Source organism: Merops nubicus, unplaced genomic scaffold (genome assembly GCF_000691845.1).
Source record: "Merops nubicus isolate BGI_N331 unplaced genomic scaffold, ASM69184v1 scaffold14928, whole genome shotgun sequence".
NCBI classification, from domain to species: domain Eukaryota; kingdom Metazoa; phylum Chordata; class Aves; order Coraciiformes; family Meropidae; genus Merops; species Merops nubicus.
The window spans coordinates 8048-29548 of record NW_008627844.1 but is presented as its reverse complement, the minus strand read 5'-3'; the positions used below and the strand labels follow the sequence as shown (position 1 = coordinate 29548).

The 21501-nt window shown below is 52.7% G+C and overlaps 1 protein-coding gene across 1 annotated transcript in view; it reads left to right on the top strand.

Annotated features, from left to right (window-relative positions):
* PEMT (phosphatidylethanolamine N-methyltransferase) overlaps nucleotides 1-20468 on the top strand; it is a 39235-nt gene extending 18767 nt beyond the window's left edge. The window contains exons 2-6 of the mRNA XM_008946488.1: nucleotides 2652-2767; nucleotides 11088-11233; nucleotides 14869-14980; nucleotides 19624-19698; nucleotides 20414-20468. Of these exons, the coding sequence (XP_008944736.1) occupies nucleotides 2652-2767; nucleotides 11088-11233; nucleotides 14869-14980; nucleotides 19624-19698; nucleotides 20414-20468 (504 nt within the window). The remainder of the gene's footprint in view (nucleotides 1-2651; nucleotides 2768-11087; nucleotides 11234-14868; nucleotides 14981-19623; nucleotides 19699-20413) is intronic.
* Nucleotides 20469-21501: the final 1033 nt, after the last annotated feature.

The window sequence follows — 21501 nt, the reverse complement described above, 5'->3', positions numbered from 1 at the left end:
GGTCGTGTGCGCCCGCGCGCCCGGGCGGCCCCCGCCGCTTCCAGCCCCACGCAGGATCCCGCCTCACTTTCCTTGGGATGACTCCCACGTGGGCTGGGAACAGAGATTGGGGTCCCATCTGAAGGCTCTGACAGCTAAATAAAAGTTGATGTCTTGCTCCCATCAGGGGAATCAACAGCGACGTGATGCAGCGTGAGCTGGGCCGTGCTGGGAGCGATCCCAACGCGCCCCTTCACCCCACCCAGATGGGTCCTGCTAAAGGAGGGGGTAATTACAGGGTGGCCTCGATGGATCCCAACAGCACATGGACCCTCTGATCCTAGCAGTGCTGCCTTCTCTTCCAGCTTCAGCCCTGCAGCTGGCTGAGGTGCTGGGCAAAGCTCTCTGAGCCAGCCAGGAGCTGCCATCCGTGCATGTGCCGCCAGAGTCATTTCCAGGGAATTAGGAAGTTGGTACAGATAACTGGCATGTGGCTGCATTTTTCCATCTGTGACTCAGTCACCTGTATGGTCACTTCTTTTTACTTTCCAAAGGTAGTAACTCACCCTATATTTTGTTTTCCACTCTCTCAGCACTCAAACAGCAGCTCCCATTTTAGCAGCAGCGTGACGCACGGTGTTTTAAATTCAATTTAGAATACAAACTATTTATACCAGCCAGGAAAAGGCAGTGAAGCAGCTCTCTCTGTCATGAGTGGATTTGTAATTTCAGAGCAATCATCGCATAACTAATTGAATCAGCTCTCAGCATGTGAAATCAGTGCCCTGCTTATCAGAGGTTTTCATCGTTCTCCCCTCCTGAAGCCAACAGTCCCCCTCTACCAGCAGCACTTTGTGCTTCTGCCTCAGCCCAGGAAGAAAGCAAGACCTGCAAAGCTGCCTTTCCCTGCTCAAATAGAGCCAATAAATTACCCAATCCACTCAGAGCAGATGAATAGCTGGGTTGCAGGTGCCTCCCAAAAGCTGCCCGGGCTCCATGCGAGGGAGTGAAGTGCATTTGAAGCTAATGAAGTGCCGGCCGTGTCTGAGAAGCAAATTGGCACCAAGATGTTCTGCTGCCTCCCACCGCCTGCATCATTGCCCAGGTGTGCTCTGCTTGGCTTGAATTTAGGGTCTGACCCGAGTCCCAGGCTTGGCACCTGACAATGGAGCCCAAAAGAGGTGATAAATACAGCGACGGCTTTCTGAGGGATACAGGAGAGGTAGAATGCAGAGTGGCTGTGAGTATTGTCATCAATTGGGAGTGAGGGATCTGGATTTGGTGACTTGGGTGGATCCAGTCTTGCAGATTTTGGGAGCAGCTCCAGCCACCTGCAAGCAGCAGCATCCCAGGGTGAGGAGGCACCTCCTGGGCTGCGAGGCGTTTTGGGCAGGGGCCTGCCAGCTTTTGCAGAACATGGAGCTTCACATGGCATCCAGAGAACAGTGTGCTGTAAAAGGATGGTAATTCCTCCCTGGAGCTGCTGCCTGAGTCTGTGTGAGTCCTGGGCTGTCACTGGCATGCTGGATGGGTGGCACTTGTATGGATGTATGGATGAACCCTTAACAACTACAGCTGGTGAGTGCTAACAGGGGCCAGCTCATTCATCCTGCACAAATGGGAACAGTTCTCTGGGCCAAGCTGGCAGATCCTCCCAGGTATTGTTCCTAAGGCTGCATGTAGGACATGACAGAGCCCAGAAAATAAGACCTGTGTGAGCCTGTGCTCCATCTACTACTCAGTGGTCTGTTTTTCTTCCAGGAGAGCAATATCAGGCCCTGTGGCAGGGGCCCATTGGCTTTGGTGGCCTGAGGTCAGCCTTAGCAATGTTTGTAGCCTTGTTGGGCACATGTTGTCCAAGCCACATAGTCCCCAAAACTGATGTGTAGGGTGTTTTGGGATTATTTTGCATGAGGCTGTGCCTCAGTGCTGCTGGCTGGCCTGGTGTGCAAGGACACGTATGCAATGCAAGCACTAGCAGGGGCTGGCATGGGTAGAAGGAGCTTTCATCTCCAGGCTTGGTTTAAGCCATAAAATCATACAGTTGTTTTGGTTGGAAGAAACCTTTCAGATCATCAAGTCCAACCATTACCCCAGCACTGCCAGCTCACCACTAAAACACATCCCTCAGCACCACATCTCCACAACTTTGAAACCCCTCCAGGGATGGGGACTGCACCACTGCCCTGGGTAGCCTGGTCCTGGGCTTGACAACTTTTTCAGGGAAGACATTTTTCCTCATGTCCAACCTCAACCTCTCCTGGTGCAACTTGAGGCCGTTTCCTCTTTTCCTATTGCTTGTTCCTTGTGAGAAGAGCCTGACCCCCACCTGGCTCCAGGCTCCTGTCAGGAGCTGTGGAGAGCCAGAAGGTCTCCCCTGAGCCTCCTTTGCTCCAGGCTCAGCACCCCCAGCTCCCTCAGCTGCTCCTCCCCACACTTGGGCTCTAGACCCTTCCCCCCCTTCGTTGCCCTTCTCTGGCCACACTCCAGCCCCTCAGTGCCCTTATAGTGAGGGCCCATGTCCCATCAGTGACCCCCACTTGCTGCTCACACAAAGCCAGGCAGACGATGTGTCCCCACGTGTGGGGCCAGAGCTGTGGGGTTCAGGCTCCTGGGGCAGCTCGTGCTCAGGCACCTCCAACCACCCTCTTTGTTCTCTGTTGTCTCTTCAGGTAGCCAGATGGGAGCACAGAACACGAGCTCTGAGCCAAGTCTTCAGCTCTCCACGTGCTGCCTGCTACTGCCTGGGCACTGTCATCCTGCTGCTGAACGGCGTGCGGAGCCACTGGTAAGGAGCTCACCCCACTGCTGCAGATCAGTGCCAAGAAACGCCCCTATGGCATGGTGGGGGTGAGGGATATTAGCTCTGGGGTGCTGGATCCAGCCCCAACGTGTTGCTTTTACACAGCTAGATACCTTCAGCCAGCAGCAGGTTTATTCCAGGGTTTGTTATGAAGATGAGGGATGCAGCGGCGTGGCCCAAACCATCAGTGTCAAGAGCTGTTGAGCGTGGCAGGTTGCCTTGCTCTGCTCTCTGGAGGTGGTTTCCTCTGCCCTGCGAGCACCCCAGGCGACAGGAGGGGGCTGTTTGCCCAGGATAGATCATGTGCAACAGCAGAATCCTTTAATTTCCCCAAAAAAAAATCATAAGCAGAATTAAACCTGCTCTTAAGAAGCTGCTGTTTCCTGTGCAGAAGAGCAGGATTATTTCTGCACTTAGGAAGCAGTCTCTTTAAACTCTTATCTGCAATCTCTTTAAATGCCACCCGTGCTGGCTAATAGAATTGTATGACTGATGCACCACACACCCTGGGAATACGTCCTTTGACGTTCTGAGTGCAGCAGAGAGCTTTACTGCAGAAGATTTCCTCAATGCCAGCAATTTATCTGCGATCTGGTAGGCTTTATCTTCAGCGTTGTGAGGAGAGACAGACTCTCTTACTAAATTCCCAGATTCAATTATGCCAGGGTCAGAGCTAATGGGTTGTTTAGTACTTTGGGTAATTTCCCAGGCGCAGAGAGCTCAGGTTGGAATTTGCACATGTATTTAAGAGCTTTGCCTTCCTGGAAGTGACACCAAGACCTGCCCTTGCCCTTCTGAGTTTGTCCCTGCTACTGCTTGTTGCAGAAGCTGTAGGAAAGCTTGGAAGGGCTGGGGGTTTAACTGAATGCAGGCAGTGCAGAGGGCATGTGTGTGTTCTGCTGGTGCCTGAGCGACTCAGTGGGCTTGGATTTTGCTGGGGAATGTCATTTTGCACAAATGACATAGTCACTTGTTGTCTGGGAAGCAACTCAAAGCCTTGAGCCTGCCTTTAATTAAAACCACAACTGATGGAGGGCCAGCCTCCGTTCCCAGTGGTCCTGCTGGTTCCTGGGTCAGTGTGGCTCACTGTGACCCAGAGAGGCAATGATGGGGAGCTGCTGGGAGAGCCAAAGAGGCCTCATCTGTCCCTGCTCTCCACCACACTGTCCCCCAGAGTGCCCTAGCAGGGCTGGCATTGCTGGCTGTGCTGGTTCTCCTCTTTGTCACGAGTTTTGAAGTGCTGTGGGGCTTGCTGCCTGCACAACCCGTGGGTCAGGTCCTGAAGGAAACAGCAAGGTCAGGCCAGGGGGCTGGAAAAGCCCCATCTAGACCTTGGTTTTGGAGCAGAGTCTCTAGAAGATGAGGCAGCTCCCCCACAGCAGAACATGGGTGAGATACCAGCCCACCATGCTTGCCAGCCCACCTGCTGGGCCAAGGCCATTTCAGATGGTTGCAGCATGAAGTTTATTTTGCCCAGGTGTTTCAACATGGTTGGGTTATTCCCTTGCCTCTCCTTGGCACTGCAGTTGACAGCTAGCAGGCTTTGAAGGCTGTTCAAGCGAGGCAAGCCCTTAACTGTGGGAGTGATGGGATGGTTTAGGGGTTGCTATCAGAGCAGCAACTCCTGGAGTTACCCTGCAATGTACCTGGGAAACTCACTGTTCTCCATTCCCACCTCTGCAAGCCCTCCAGGGCTGCCCAAGGCTTGTTGCTCTAGCCTGGAGAGGTTGTGCCATTTGGGAAGGATCCATCCTACCCCTCACCTTAGCATAGAGATATCAGCCAGGTCTAAACTAGGGTTTGACTGGCCAGAGAGGGGTTCACAGGTCCTATGACACGGACACTGGCATTTCAGTGGCCTGTGATGCCAGGAGGGGCACATCTCACCTGCTTTTGCTACTTGGCTTTTCTTTCTGGCTTGTTTTCTGAGTCAGTTGTACTCGAGTGCACTGGTGGAAGCAGATTTCCACCCCTCAGCCCCGCAGAGGCGTTCCAGCCAAGAAGAGAGGGAGGGGGTGCTAGTGCAGAGCATGCAGGCTGCTGATAGCAAGCAAAAAAGCAGCCTCGGGGGGTCCCTCCACCCCCAGTGCTGTAATCCAGCCTTTAAAACTCCTCTCTGCGTGCTTTAGGGACTGTTTGTGTGGGTGGGGGCTGCCAGGGAGCGATTGAGGTGCCCACGGGATGTCTCTTTTGTTTTTAAAGACCAGCTTCCTTTTCACAACTGGATTTTGAAAGGCTCCAAGCTAGGGGCGGGGAAGGGGAGGGCAGAGCAGACAGGAGCTTTGTGAGTGGGTTGCTATCGTGGCTGAAAGCACGGGGAGCTGGGCTGTGGAGCTGCTTCACCACACACCCCACGCAGGGGTCTCTGCTGAGGGCCTGTCTCCTGTTCATCTCCCTGGTCCTGTCCCCAGTTCAGTTCCAGGGTCTCTGTTGTGGTCCTGTCCCCAGTTCAGCTCCAGGGTCTCTGTTGTGGTCCTGTCCCCAGTTCAGCTCCAGGGTCTTTGCTGTGGTCCTGTCCCCAGTTGAGAGCTGTGATGCTTTTATGCAAGCTTTGCTCCGAAGGGTTACCTTGGGTGTAAGAAGAGGAATGTTTTGTGCTCAATTAAGCAATTAGGTGCTTCCCAGCTCTCAGCTTCATTATCAGCCTTGGCTTGCTTCTGAGAAGCAATCCAGAATGACCTGTGACCAGGGGGGACCTGCTTAGTCAACTGCATGAGACAAGCATCCTTAATTGCTTTGGTGCAGCGATTATTTTCATTACAGCCCCGCTCTCTCCGCAAGAACCGAGGAGCTTCCATGGCTCAAGCTCTTATCTGTGAAAATAATTCCTGAACTTTTGAACCACCTGCACTGCATGTGCCACCCCAGCGGTTTGTGATGTGGGACGTGACAACCTTCACTGTCCTCCAGACTCACCTCCAGTGTCTCTCTCTCCTGCCTTCCCACGTTGGTGGTGGCTTTTCCCTGCAGCAGTACTATGAGCCGCTGGCGCTGCCTCTGTAGCCTCCTGTGCTCCCTTTTGCACACCCTGGGCAGATGTGTGCAGGTGGTTTTCCACACAGGGAGCTTAGGAGCTTCCCACCTTAGGGGTCTCAGGGTGTTTGCCTGAGCTGTAAAGGCTACACCCATGTCCACACCTTGAATGGAGAGGGTCTTGGGGTGCCCAGGGCTGTGATGCCTCTGGTGGGAGCGAGACTGTGCTTGGTGGGGACAGTGCTGGCATGAAGTCCTTCAATGATGCTACCCACTGGGTGTTGCCTCCTGCATGGATGAGCTTCTCCCTTGGATCTGATGCTTCCAAGAACAGGAGCCCATCCACCCTGGGCCAGGAAGGGCTTGTTCAGCAGTGCCCGGTAGCGCCTCTCGGATTTACGCTCAATGCAGTTTAATTTTGTGAGCTAGTACCATGAAGGAGCCTGATATAAACAGCATTGATCTGAGAACCGTGTGGCCTTTTATGCTGAAGTGACCAGCTTTGGTGATGGGAATCGAGCATGGTCTGGAGGAGCTGATGTCCCCTCTGAGCCACGCTGTCAGCAACCCCCAATGGCAGTCCGGGAAAAGCCTCAGGCAGCCAGCAGCACCTCCTGCCCCCACCAGCGTGGTTCCCGGGCATCCAGATGAGGAAATTGGGTGAGGGAGAAGCTGCCACAGCCCCCAGCTGACCTAAATAACATACACACCAGCGCTGGCAGAAAAGCAAAGTCATTATTGGCAGAAGAAGCTGTGAAGATGATGACTGGGCTGACAATTGCCGGCGGTATCGGCAGGACGATTTCAGTGCTGTCAGAGTTGCTTTTTTGTCTTTTGAACGAACAAGATCTTTTGTTGCAGTGCGTGCTGCTGGGCACCTCCGGGTGCTTTCACCCCCGTTACCTCCTTTTGCCAAGAGGAACAAAACCTCAGGCCTGGGGGGGACAGAGCGACTGCCCTCCGAAGCCACCGCCGCTCCCTCGCCGCCTGCCGGCCCCTGGCCCAGTTCTGCCCCCGTTGCGTTGGCCAGCCCCAGTTTCCAGGCTGATATTTGGCACCAGGCAAAGGGAACGCCGCTGGGCTGCTCCTAGCAGTGACCCAGTTTGCTGGACGAGGTCTTTGCCCTCCTTTGTGGGGAAGGGATTACAAAATCTGCTTACTGTTGGCCACGGAGTGAGGCCCGGAGGCCTGGAAAGCTCAACTTCTCTCTAAGCACAGGACTTCCAGGTTTGGTTCACTCTTCGTGTGGCCTTTGGGGATCTATTTCAGGCTGCAGGTTCTATGAGTTTTCTGGTGTTGCAATTGCTGTTCTCTGGTTGAAAAAATCCGTGGCTGTTTGTGCAAACCTGGCTGCACGTCCCCTCTGTGTCCCAGCAAGAGGACCTGCAGCCAGTTTCCCTTACTCCCACTTTCTCCCTGCAAGCCCACCAGTGTGACATCTCCAACCCCGTGCTTCAGTACCATTTTGAGTGGTTTTGCAGTTCATGTAGTTTATTATGTGGTGAACTAAAAGAGAGCAGATTTAGACTAGAGAGAAGGAAGGAATTTTTGACACTGAGGGTGGTGAGCCCCTGGCCCAGGCTGCCCAGAGAGGTGGTCGCTGCCCCATCCCTGGAACCATCCCAGGTGAGGTTGGAGGTGTCTCTGAGCACCCTGCTCTAGCTGCAGATGTCCCTGCTCCCTGCAGGGGGGTTGGATGAGATGACCTTGAAAGGTCCCTTCCAACCCAAACCAGTTATGATTCTGTAATTCTATGAATTTGGCCAGAGCAGAGCTGCTGGATTTGGGATATTTCCTGTTGGGTGGAGACTGGGTGCCTCTGGTACCATGCCAGCGTGGAGCTGATGGATTTAGGATTTTCCCTGCTGGGTTAGAGATTCGGTGCCTCTGGTACCACGCTTCATAGCATGGAGAGATGTCAGGGGAAGCCCCATTTTCCCAATTTCTATCTGCCAAAGCTGGGGGCATCTTCCAGCCCCCCTGATGCCAGACATCCTCACGGTAACAGCCAGGTATGTGATTAAAGTAGGTCGCAGCCCACCCAGCCCTCCCCTGCACTGGTAAGAGGGATGCTCCTCACCATGGCAATCGCTCCACTCGGCACATAAAGCATTTCCAGGTACTGGGAGGGACAAAGCAGGGCTTTAATTGGTGTCCTCTTGGGTGCCGAGCTGGGCCACTGCCTTGTCGTGCAGCCAGAAATAAATGCTGTCACAAACGTGACTCGGAGGCACATGGAGAAAGGGACTGGTTTCCTGACAGATTGGCTGCACGACTCGCTCCCTGAGCAAGGGAGATGGCCAACACCTTGTCCTCCCCCTGCCAGGGAGGATGAGGCTCCCACACCACCGAGGAGCAGCCGTGGATGCCAGAATAATTGACGGCTCCGTGCCGCTTGTCATGGCCCAGCATCATAAATGCTTAAAAGGTTTATTTACCAATTCTGAAAACTCCTGCCCGCATCATGTTTAATGCAAATAGAGAGTGTGTTTAGGAAGATATAAAACATTACTAGAGGGAAAGGCAGTCCATTATCTCCGTGCAAACACCTCCCTCTCTAGCTGTAAGCCAAACAGCAGGGGACCGAGCAAGACGTGCTGATGAGGATAACTAATGCAGGCCTAGCCGACCATGAAAAGGAAGGATGGGATCATCTGGAGCAGGGGAGATGGCTTTGCCAAAACAAACCGTGTCACGTGCTGCTTGCAAAACCTCCAAGGCTGATTCGCAGTCGACCAGTTCACGTTCTTGAAGCCACCTTTGTTCCTCTTGTGCTCCAAGGCCAAGTCAGGTCACTAGCGTAGGGTAGAGGAGCCTCGAGGGTGTAAAGAGAGCAGAATCCAGCTCGTGGGGAGAGAGGAGCAGGCTCTGAGAGCTGTGCTTTGGCTGTACCTCTCTCTGCTCTGCTCTCTTGGCTGGGGTTGTTCAGCCTGAAGAGGAGAAGGCTCCAGGGAGACCTTCTGGTGGCCTTTCAGTTCTTAAAGGGGGCCTATAAGAAAGATGGGGGAAAATTCTTTATCAGGGGGTGTGCTGATAGGACAAGGGGTAACAGTTTTAAACTGAAATAGGGTAAATTAGGTATTAGGAAGAAATTCTTCACTAAGAGGGTGGACAGTGGAACAGTTTGCCCAGAAAAACAGTGGATGTCCCCTCTGTGGAAGTGTTCAAATTCAGGTTGGGTGGGGCTTTGAGCACCCCAGTCTAGTTAAGATATCCCTGCTCATGGCAGGGGGCTTGGAACTAGACAGTCTTTTGGGTCCCTTCCAACCCAGACCATCCTGTGATTCTGTGATCTCTTTGCTGGGGGCCAACTCAGTGCTGCTCTCCCTGACCCACCTCCCCAGGGATCTGCAGCAGCACTTTTTGGAGAGCTGTGAGATCCCTTCCTGGTGCTGGTTCTCTGTGGAGAGGTCCTGGCCAGATGTAGAGTCAAACCCCCAGTGCTGTGGAAAGACGTTGGCATCTTCCTATGCAGGATCAAAGATCTCTGGAGCATCCCCAGGGATGTCCCTTGTGCTTTGAGAGCACAGCCAGGCCAGGGCTGCTCAGATGGATGGGCACATCCCCACAGAGGGCTCGCTCTCCTCCCCAGCTGAGGCAGAATGGGTAGCAAGGATGTGGATTTGAGCTTCCTCGTAGGATAGACTTGTGTCATTTCAAAATAAATACCAGGGAAATGATGCAAAGGGCTGTGCAGCTGCTGCTGCTTCACATTGCAGCCAGATTTCTGTGTTCCCATCAGTAATGATGTTAAACTAAAGCAGTGTAAGCCTGGGGAGTGCAGGGAGGTGTGCTGGGTGCTGGAGGAGGACCAGCCCTGGAGACCTGGGTCGTTACATCACCCAGGACTACGTTGTCCTTCCTCTGCCTGTGCTCAGCTCCCTGGAAAAGGGAATTTCCCTGTATTTTCCAGTGTGGAGGGTAGGGTGTAAATCACCAACATGCTGTTACCTCGCTCACTCCCAAGCACGTTACATTTATTCTCTTTTATTTCCTTGCTCCAGTCCAAAATGAAGATTAAATGGCTTGTTCTGGGGTCCTAAAAACTCTCTGACAGTAGAAAGCCTAGTAGGAATGAGCTCCAAGGAAAACAAAATCTTCCAGGTCCCTAAACCATGGGGTTTCAATATCACCAGGGCCTTTGCTTGGTGTGTGTAACTTGCCATCTGCTCTTGGAGCCTTTGAAAGGTGCTTTCCCAGCCGCTGGTCCAGGCAGGCAGGACTGTCCCTCTCAGCTTTCATTTGGGCAACAGAGAAAATCCAGGGATTTGCAGGGCTTGGGGCAGCTGGACATCAGGGAAGAAAACTATCCCAAGCCCTGCAGGTAACGTCATGGAAGCACTTTCCAGTGGAGGGACAGGGAGCACGGGCAGGAGCAGCTCTCCTGGCCCAGCAGCAGTGGCTGGAGGTGCAGGAGGGCTGTTATTCCACTTGAATCTCAGCCTCCAGGGTGCTCATTAAAAAAAAAAAAAGGCTCAAAGTTTCCTGCCTCATGTGTCAGCAACATGTGGAGAAACACTGTGTACAGCTCTGCGGGGCTGTTATCTCCTCTCACTATTATTAATGGGCATTTTTTTAATCACTGTGTTGTCTCCTTTGTAGTCATACATTTGTATCAGAGCTGCTGAGATGCTGAGCCTGCTCAGCCCTGCTCTGGGCAAAGTTCAGAGGGCTGAAGGGAAGGGTCACAATTTTTCCACTCACAAATGAGTATTTGGAAGGTCAGACCCGAAATGCCTGAAGAAGCCTGGAGCTGAGAAGCTGTGTTTGCACTTGAAAATGCCTGTCTCTAGTATTTTCCTTTCGCCGTTCCAATCCTCCCCCTGACTGTCAGGCTTCAGCTGTGAATCACTCCTGGGCACGTGGCTAACACATGAAGGCTGCAAAATATTTTGATGGAGAGGAACGGGGGTGGGAGCATGAGATAACCCAGCCAATTGTTCCCAGCCCTTCAAATCCTGTGCAGAGGCATCTCAGCCTCCAGCCTTTGCAAGGGCATCTTCCCCAGAGCTCCTGGTCGTGATGAAACCTGGGGTTTGGTGAGCATGGTAAAAGCTTTTGAGGTTGCAGTTCAGTGGGGAGCTGGCATTTCCAGGGGTGAGCAAGAGTTACAAGCAGAAATAGCTGCCCCAGGTCAAGCTCTGGCTGCTCACAAGGCTTCAGCTCCTTGTTTCTCCTGGTGGGAGGTTGAGCAGGTCCAGGTAGAAAGGAGACCTGGGGAAGGGTCAGCCTCAGCAGCATCCTCTCCGAAAGCTCTGCATCTCCCAGGAAGAGGTGGGTGGTGTCAGTAATGAGTTGCCACTTTTAACAGCCCTTGTTGTCTCTCCAACAGCTTCACAGAAGCCATGAAGAGCCAGCCGAAGCTGGAGGGCTTGGACTGCCACTGGGCCTATTACTCAGGCTTGGCCATCTTGGCTGTAGGGACCTTGTTTGTCATCTCCAGCTTCTTAGCACTGGGATTCACAGGGACATTCCTAGGTAAGCACTGAAAATTCAACAGCTTAACCAGAAAGTGCATTTAATCCTTGCAGGGGTCTCTGGCAAGGGCAGAGTCCTGTCAGAATTTCCTCATCCTTGCCTTCAGGGCTGGTGGATTTAGTCTTGACTTTATGATACCAAAGCATGATTTAACCACACCGTTACCTCACAGGGACGAGATGGTTTTATAGGATGAGTCCCATCACCTTCAGTGTCAAGCCTGAAATTTTAGAAAGCAGCTGATTGTCTTGACAGTCCAAATGCCCTCCAGAAAAGGGACCCTGAGTGCAGACCCCACGAGCAGGTCGGCACCAGCACAGCCTTGCTCTGAGCCCCCCCGGGCTCGACACGCGCCGAGGCAGGATCTCGTTTGCTCTGCAATAAACCTGACATTCCTTGACAGATTCTTTTATCTGCTGCTTTATGGCAGAAAGCATTTTCCACTGTGCCTGCTTTCACATTTAAAGAGTCATTCTGTTAGCGTTGTTGACTTTAAAAACATGCCAGTATGTGTGGAATTCATAAAAATAAAATAGAGACAGGAACAATAAATATCTAAAGAAAGGGGCAGCTCCCGCTGGCTGGAATAATGACAGCCCCAGCTTTGACACTGCATTTAGGCTGTGCTTTTGCAAGTGCTTTACAAACCAAATTCAATTAGTTCCTGCAGCGTCGTCAGGAAGAAGAGAGGGAGGTAATAAGCCTTCCTGGTTTCAAGTGGAGTTGCAAAGAAATGCCTTGAGTTGGCCAAGATCCTGCCGCCAGAAATAGTGCTGAACACATGCCCTGCTCCTCGGCCCGTGTTACACCCCTGGCCCCCAGCTCCAGGCACCAAAATCACCACGCTGTGCCTGAGGAGATGTGTCTAGAGAGGCCAGGCCCAGGAGTCCCCACCAGAGAGCTGCTTCAGTGCTCCTGAAGTTCAGCCAGGTCCGGGGTTGTTGACGTAAAACCTGATTCATCCAGCCAGGAGCATCCACAGGAATTGAACCGTGGGGGAAAAGCAAACAAGTGAGTCAGGCTGAGCCTGAGCACTGTGAGTGGCCCCTGTCCCCCGGGGCAAGGAAGAGGCTGGAGTTGGTGGCCCACTTTGGGCCTCTCTGCTGGTGGAGGCTCTCCCTGGCACCAGCACGACAGGCTGAGGCTGCACAGCTCCAGCCCCTGCATGACACAGCAGGGAGTGAGCCAGGGCATGACAGGCACCAGGGCAGAGCTGAGTCAGGGTGGAGAGATGCCAAGACCATGTGCTGGTGCAGCCAGGCTGGCTCGGGACCTCTGTGCCACAGAGACATGGCCCAGCTGGAGCCCTGCAGAGCACCATCCGTCCTGGGATCCATAGCAGCCTTCTGAACATCAGGAAAAAACTCTTTCCTGTGAGGGTGGCAGAGGGTGGAGCAGGTTGCCCAGAGGGATTGTGGAGTCTCCTCTTCTGGAGGCATTCCAAACCCAGCTGGACATGATCTGTGCTGTGTGTGACCCTGCTGGAGCAGGAGGTTGGACAAGATGATCTCCAGAGATCCCTTTCAACCCCCACCTTTTCCAGCTCTGTGCAAGCCTCCAGTAGCCCAAGTCAGCAAACTCTTAATGGAGAATGCTGTTCAGTGTGGTTTCTTACCCAACCAAGAGGAAGATGAGGGGTCTGCAGGTCTTTGAGGTTCTGAGATGGGATGTTCTCTTGCTCAGGACTCACCTGGGACTGGTACTTGCGATGTCCTCCTGCGTGCAGGGTTTCAGTGGTGTGCTGGTGCTGCAGGAGCAGGGTCCCCCAGCAGTGCTAGCACCTCTGACTCCAGGTGGCAAAGGGCTGTGCTGCTTTGGCAAGAAGGGATCCAGAGCATCAGCCAACTTCTCACAGTCAATATTTGAGCTCGGGAGAAGTTTTGAGAGACTCTCTGACACCCAAGCACCTAAAAACTTCCTGGAACAGCATGTGGCAGGTTAGATGGCAGAGTCCCTGACAGGATTGCTGCTTTGAGGGCCTCATGAAGGCACAGGAGATGTCCAGGCTGATGCTGTGCAAACAGATGCGTGGTCCTTTCCCTCAGAAACACCTCAGGTCCTCTCTGCTGGTCACGTTCATTTACCTGTGTGTGTTTAGAGGCAGGGTTTACATCAGAAAAGCTCCTGTCCTGGGGGGGCTGCCTGCTCCCCTCAGCTGCTCTCTGCTTTTGGGTCCCACATCTCTGGTGCCAGGCTCAGATAAGCCCCTGCCAGCCCCACAGAGCCAGAGCTTGGTGTGAACCTTCCCAGCTCAAGGAGCGAGGTGTTCAACCCACCGGCGAGGGCGGGCAGGGTATAATGAAGCATTTTGACACATAAGAAAGAATAGAAATAGGCTGTGGCAGGGGGTGATGTGTTCTTTCTACCAGAACAATCTCTGAGATGCATTGCCAAGTAGCTGTGAGAACATATAGTATGAATATGAGGCAATTATCTCACTTAGAGGCCTGCAGTTGAAGCCCCAAAGCATTGTCTAATTGGGCAGGCGCTGTTTATCCTTAGAAATAAATGTTTTTGCACCATGTGAGGTCAAAGAAATTACACTACGATCTAGGTAATAATAATAACCTTGAATAGTTTGCACTCCTGTAATGCCTTTTCTCTGGATTTCTGAGCACTTTCTCACCATACATTAATCCTCACCACCCTCCGAGCTATAAGAAAGCTTGATATGATCGGTGCACAATAGCACTGGGAAGGAAGGAGGAGACTTGGCCAAGGTCAGGGAGTGGGCTGGCAGCAGAGCTGGGAACACAACCCAGGGTAGTGGCAGCTCCCTGGGCTGAGGGACCAGCACTGCTCCTCTCTAACTGATGCTGGGTCTTGGACCTGGAGCAAAATCCTCACTGGGCTTTGTGGTCTCGCTTGTAAGACCAACAGAAGTCCAGAGATCTGTGTCCTGGCCCTTTCTCCCTGCTCTCAAAATGCCACTCACAAGCTGCACAACTTCTCTTTGCTTGTCATTTCTTTTTCAGGCTCCCTTCAGGAGGGATCACTCCGAGGTAGATAGGAAGCTGGTTGGATGCTGACAGTTCTGAAAGCTTTCCTCATTACAGATGACAGTCCCCTGTTATCATCATCATCATGATGCTGATAATTGAGTGTTTTGTAGGCAGAGGTGCTATTTTCTGAAATTCTGATAAATTCTCTGAACTGTGAGATAAGGGTGACACTGAATGAGGGCATTTGGTGGTGGCAATCGTGATTATAACATCTCAAAACACCATTACAGTGCACTGGGCTTATTTCCCCGTTAAATGGATTTGATCCTATGCACTTGCTTCCTCATCAAGTGGCATCAGATGGGCAGTTTTCAGATGAGACAGCCAGAATCAGCCAGTTGGGACCTCGAGAGCTACCTCCTGATGAAGGACGTGGCTGCCGTCGCCTCATTGCAATGCACAAACCTTCCTCATGGGCAAAGAGCCATTCCTGGAAAAGCTGATAAACACAGAATAAACAGCCAACCTGTTTGTTGCTCTTTTCTCAGCCTGGAATTCAGCAGCAAAACCCCTCATCTGCCTTCACTCCACATCCCTGGCAGGGATGCCCCATGGCACAGGGAGTGCCAAAGCCCCCCCCCATGACTCCCAGCTTCATGGAGCCTAACCACAAATTCTCTGTTTGCTCTGCAGGTGATTACTTTGGCATCCTGATGGAGGCAAAAGTGACCAGCTTCCCCTTCAGCATCCTGGATAATCCCATGTACTGGGGCAGCACTGCTGTCTACCTGGGCTGGTCCCTCATGTGAGTACATACCCCTACAAATGGCACCAGTTTTTGGGCAACTGTGGGGTCAATGCTCATCAGGGCATAAGGTGCCAGGCTGCACCAAGGGCCAGAGGAACGGTTGGTGATGGCAGTCAGCAATAAAATGGCAGGGAAAGTGCCACGTGCCCTAACTTCTCACTTCCTGACTATTTTTGTGTGTGCAAAACCTTCTGCTGTCATAAAAGACTTGCAGCATTAATTGTAGAAAAATAAATCCCGGCCAAGTGCTGGGGAGAGGAAGCATCAGCGAATGCTCTGCAGCTGAATGAGGTCCTTGGCAGGCTTTGCACGTGGAAAAATCAACAGTCAGGGCTGAATTCATGCTGGGTGTCACTGGGCAGGGACAAGGCACTGACACTGGGGATCAGTGTGACCCTGCAGTTACCTCTGAAAAGAGCAAACCAAGGCAGCACCCCCTTTCCCCCGCCGCACGGTGGGAACGCTTCCGAAACCCTCCTCGTGTGAGACAACTTGGCTTAATAGCCTGCTTAGCAGGAAATGAATAGGCTGTAATTTAGCAGCAAATGAGCTATATACTCTATTCTCTGTAACAAGTTTTATGTGGTTTTCATTTAATATCACATTTTATTTATTTGCCCAGGAGAAAAAAAAAAACAGCCCTGGCTGTGTTAGACGGGGAGCCCGCAGAGCGTGGTGGGACATCATCACTCTACGTTTTGCACTGAGTGTGACCACCTCTCTTTTAATTTGGTGGAAAAAATGGAGTGCTTTGCCACTTTTTGGTCTCTTATTCAGCCCTTGGTAATAACTAAAGCTGATGGTTTCCCTCCTGTCTCCACTGAGCCTTGCTGCTGTTCGTTCTGCACTTGAAATCCCCCTCGGTGCTGTCAGGGCTGGCTGCACAAGTCCAATTTCCCTTCCCAGCAGATCAACAGCAGTGGATTTGGCCCAGAATTTGGGAAATGGGGCACGAGAGCTGGGGCAAGCTCTCTGCTGGGTCTGTAGCAGTGCTGGGCAGGAGGGCCAGGCTTAGGGCTGGCAGCAGTGTGGGTGTTGCTGGGGGCAGTAGGGCAGAGCTGGGGCAGGATGAGCCCTCTGTACTGCACCACAGAAGGAGATGACCAGCACCATCCCCCCATAGCAGGAAAAAGGAGGAATTTGAGCAGAAGGAATTATAAGGAGATCTTTTATTTGCTTAAGATCAGCACCAAACTCCTTCCTAGAACCTTTGCAGAACTGCCCTAAGTTGTTTCTGTCACAGAAATCCCTTTTGTCCCTTGAGTTAGCAACCTTGCACTGGGTGTATGTTGCTTGGTCTTCCCACCACAATCCTGAGGAAAAGCAGCTCAGAGTGGCTGGAGGCAGCAGTGTGATTGCCTCCTTTTTCTCGTTAAAAGGCTGCCACCATAAAGGGCAGTGAAGCATGACAAATAATTGCTGTTAACAAATTGCTGGAGCTGTGCAAAGTGGCACCAGGACACCATCCGCCTGCCCTGTGGGAGCTCTGCACAACTTTCTCCTCCCTGGGATCTCAGCTCAGGTTGCTGAAGGTTTTTTTTGGGAAGTCCCAGGACTCTTCTGAGGTCCCTGGGCTTTCAGAAGACGTTGTGTGTCTGCCCTGCAGGCCAGAGCTAATGTCCCAGCTCCGTGGCAGCAGGAGAGATGCTGGAGGAATGTGTTTGCTGTCTGGTTCTGGTCAGACCTGGAATGTTGAGCATATTTGTCCTGCCTTGGTGATGTATCACGCTCTGTATCGTGGCATCAGAGCCCAACAGATTGATTCATTCTCATCCATGAGGGCACACACCACGTAACGTCAGCGAGCCTGGCAGCACACCAGCCACCCTGCCTGCCAGTGCCAGCCCAGCCTCAAAGGCATCCTGTGGGGGCAGAGCTGCTGCTTTCCCCCTTGCAGGACACTGCAGCTATCCCCAGCTCTGCAGCCAAAAACGTGTCACTGGAGAAGGCACCTCTGCCAATCACCACGAAACCAGGAGCTCCAGGAGCAGAGGGCAGAGCAGGTGTCCCACAGCCAGGACCAGCAGGGAAGGATGTGAGCCCACACTATTGCTCCTGTAGACAACCCACAGCCTCAGGGGCTGCAGGAAGAGTTTGGGACAGACTTCTTATCCAAAAAAAGTCCTACTGAGACTGTGAAATCACAAAAGAGTGTGGCCAGCACACCGAGGGAGATTCTTCTCCCTGTCTGCTCTGCCCCACTGAGGCCACATCCGTATTTGGTCCAGTTCTGGGCTCCCCAGTTCAGGAGAGACAGGGAACTACTGGAGAGAGTCCAGCAGAGGTTATGAAGGTGCTGAGGGGCTGGAGCATCTCTGTGCTGAGGACAGTCTGAGATCCCTGGGGCTGTGCAGCCTGGAGAGAAGCCTGAGAGGGGATGTGATCAATGCTGATCGAGAGCTAAAGGGTGGGGGGCAAGAGGCTGGGGCCAGACTCTTGTCAGTGGTGCCCAGTGACAGGACAAGGGGCAATGGGCACATACTGGAACCCAGGAGGTTCCATCTGACCAGGAGGAGGAAATCCTGTGCTGTGAGGGGCCCTGAGCCTGGAGCAGGCTGCCCAGAGAGCTTGTGGACTCTCCTTCTCTGAAAGAATTCTGAATCCACCTGGATGTGACCCTGGGCACCCTGCTGTGGGTGACCTGCTGGAGCAGGGGGGTTGGATGAGATGGTCTCCAGAGATCCCTTCCAACCCTCACCATGCTGGGATCCTGTGATTCCTGGCTGGCTCTTTGTGGATCCTGCTACCACATAAGCTGTTGCCTAATAAGTAGGTCGAGCTGTAAGAGGAGAGCAACAACCCACCCCAACACTTCTCATCACCCGTGTGGAGCAGGCTCGTTTCTCCAGGAAGACAAATGGAGCATTAGCTGTTTAGAGACAGCTTTGTGTATCTCTGGTAGGGAAGTGTTTTAACTCATGGCAACAGGCTCTGTAAATCAGAGCTGGAGCCGCAGCCAAATGATGCAATTAGAGGTCTTGCTGTCAACAAACAATCATGCAAATTTGTTCTCTCTGATAGGAATCAAGGAGGAGACATGACTAAGCATTTAATAGCTGGGGGTTGGGGGAGGAAGAAGTTGCCTGATGCTTCCTAATGAGGCAAAAACTTATTGCAAAATAGCAACAGAGAAAAGGTGAAGATTTGTCTGTGTCTCTCCAGGAACTGATGAGGCTGAGAGGTGCCCAGTGACAGGGCCAGGACAAGGCTGAGGTTCAGTCTGTCTTCTCATGGCATGTTTTCCCAACATGCACAAGGCTTGAGAGACATTTATCCTCACCAAGGACCAGCTAAGTATTTTTTTTTTGCTGACAGCCAGCTCTTGTCTCCCTCAGAGCTGAGCTGCAACCAGCAATTAAAGGCAATCAGCAGTGTCCTAATTAAGAGCAACATTTGCTGTCATTAGCTGGAGGTGCAGGAGGCAGAAGGGGTGGGTTTGGGTGGCTGCTTAAGCTCCTTGTTGGGGAGAGATGGGGCCAGGACCTTGTGGGTGCTGAGTGGGCAGGGAAGGCAGTGAGGGGATGTGTTCCTAAACCATCCCATCACATCCTGGGCTGCATCAAAAGAACTGTGGCCAGCAGCTCAAGAGAGGTGATTCTGCCCCTCTACTCTGCCCTGGTGAGACCTCAGCTGGAGTACTGAGGCCAGGTCTGGAGGCCTCAGCACAAGAAGGATGTAGGTATGTTGGAGTGTGTCCAGAGGAGGGCCACCAACATGATCAGTGGAATGGAGCATCGCTCCTGGGAGGACAGGCTGAGGGAGCTGGGGCTGTTCAGCCTGGAGAAGAGGAGGCTCTGGGGGGACCTTATAGTGACCTTCCAGTACCCTAAAGGGGCCTACATGTAGGAGGGGGAAGTTTTCTTCAGAATGGTTTGTAGTGATAGGATGAGGAGTAATGGTTTTAAACTAGGAGAGGATAGATTTAGACTGGATATTACAAAAAAGTTCTTTAATATAAGGGTGATAATCACTGGAATGGGCTACCCAGAGAGGTGGTGAAGGCCCCATCCCTGGAATCATTCAAGGTCAGGCTGGATGGGGCTCTGAGCAACAAGTAGAGCTATGGAGGTGGGACCAGATGACCTATAGAGGTCCCTTCCAGCCTAAACCACTCCATGATTCTATCTCAAAGTGGGTGTAAAGGTGAACAGAGCCCCCAGGCACCCAGCCCTGGTGCAGCACCCACCCCTGGGTGCCCCTCCCCGTCCCGCCCCGTAGCAGCTCAGCCGCGTTGGGCTGTGTAGGGGACCACATGCTGCTCCATCTGCCAGGTGCCTCCTGCACCCCGGGTGGTGGCCTGGCATTGTGAGCACACCAGGCACAGCCCTCAGAGCTGGCTGGGAGCCACAGCCCTGCCATTAAACAGCCTGAGCATCTCAGGGCTTAGCATCAAAGCAGAAGCTCTCTTAGCAGAGACTTAAAAGAAGTCGCCGAAGTAAGCTGGGGAAGAGTCTTTGCCAAGTAAGGTCTGTGTAAGACAGCTAACACTAGGTACAAAAAATACCCCCACCCTTTTGTTCCCTTCTTTCTAAGGAGCAGGAGAGTGCTCTCACAGAGCCCAGTGTCTCGTTCCATTTTCTAAAGCAGGTCTTGCATAAGCCCATGCACTTACCTGATCCTCTGCTTCCCTTTCACCACAGGCACGCCAGCCCAGCTGGCCTTTTGCTGACAGCTGCAGTGGCAATTTCCTACACAATCGCCGTGCTGTATGAGGGGTGAGTAGCTCTGCAACACTGAAGAGCTTCTAATTATTTCTAACAGCTTCAGCTCCGGAAGTTTCGGGGAAGAGCAGAAGTTAGAGATGGGTTTGGGGTTTTTTTTTTCCAATTAATTCAGCGGGGGAAGAAGGAAAACAAGAGGATTGTTTTTCAATTGTTTTGATAATGGGCAGATTCCTCTCTGAAAGTATTTGCTGAGTTCTAGGAACGTTTATGCATTTGTTTATTTTTATCAAAATGAGATCTTTTTGTCTTTTGGGTGCCTGTGTTCCCTCTATACAAGAACAATAGGGAAGGCAGTGAAAGGACTCATTGTGTCACCTGAAGAGACCTTGTTAGAAGAGCTTGTATTTTGTAATTCCTTGGATGGGCTTCTCTGATCTCTTGCACCACAATAGCCCAGCAGCCCAGGACAGAGTGGCCCAGAATAATTCCTAGAAGCAGCCCTTGTACTTCAGCAAGGTCTCTTGTGCTTGCAGCCACATGCAGGGGGAACCTGAGCATCTGCTGAGCCTCATCCTGCTCAGCTCAGGGATGGTCCTGGGTGGCAGCAGCTTGGAGCTGCTCCGTGGTCCAGAGAGACCAAGCTGAGGATTGCCATGGCACAGGAAGGTTTGAGCTGTGCCAGCATGTTAAGGGCAGAGTTTCTGAGCCTGAAGGGGAGCCCACCATAGTCTTGGTTTTAATTCTTTTGCCCCTCTCCCCACCACAGGCCTTTCACAGAGGAAATCTATCGCCAGAAACAGAAGGGAGCCAAGAACAAGTAGCACCAGGTATGTTTGCCAGCTGGTGTCTCTGTGAGAGGAGCTGCCTTGCTGAGCTCCCCCACCTACAAGGCCATTAGATGGGGGACAGGAGCACCACCCACCCCCCTCCCAGCACACCCCTGCCCTCCCAGCTCCTCCAGAGCCCTCCCTGCACTTCTCAAGGGATTTGAGCTTCAAAGCTCTGCAAAAACACAGGCAGGAAAATTTTACAGCCTCTTGTGTCGGCCTCTTGGCACCCGGCCAGCAACCCCCAAATTGTTTTGATTATATACTTGAGAGTCAGTGCAAGGGGAAATTGCTGGGGAGCTTTGAGGCTCCAGGCTTAGTCTAAATCTAAAGAAGAAAGCAACTATTGGCCATGGCAGGTGCTGCAGGGAGCAGCAGGGATGGTGAGAGGGCATCTGTGCCCGACCACCCTGCAGGGAAACGGGGCTTGCCTGCTCTGGGCTGCTCCATGCCTTATCCAGGAGCATTTCTGCACGTGGGCTTGCACTGGATCACCCCAGAAACTCATCCTGGGCTTGATTTTTGGGGTCAAAGCAGGAAGTTCCTGCCCAGGCTCCTTTCCCTGGGGTTAAATGCCCCCCCTGGAAACCTCCAGTGCCTCTGCACACTGTTGGTTGAGGACAAGCCTGGGCACTGCTGAGGTTTGGGCAGCCCTGTAGCCTCTGCCCCAGCATAGGTAGTGTGGCACCAGGGCAGTCCCTGACAGGCTCTTGTCTCTTTGTCTTTCACAAAACAGTGTCTCAGATACCTCAGCACAGCCTCTCCGGTCCCCACGTGGCCCGATTTGCCAGTTTTCCTACTGAGATGTATCTTACTAATTAGCCCAGCAACCCTTAATGAGCCAACTGAGCACCCTGCAGCATTGGAAGCGATCAGAGGAACAGCCCCAGCGTGGTGGCACCTCTGCACTGTCCCCACGTCTCCAGCCCCATTCCTGGTCACTGTGGCTCCAGCCACAAGGGTGATGCTCTGCTGGGAGCCACATGGCAGGGGACCTTCTGAACTCTCCTGCCACACTGACTGTTGG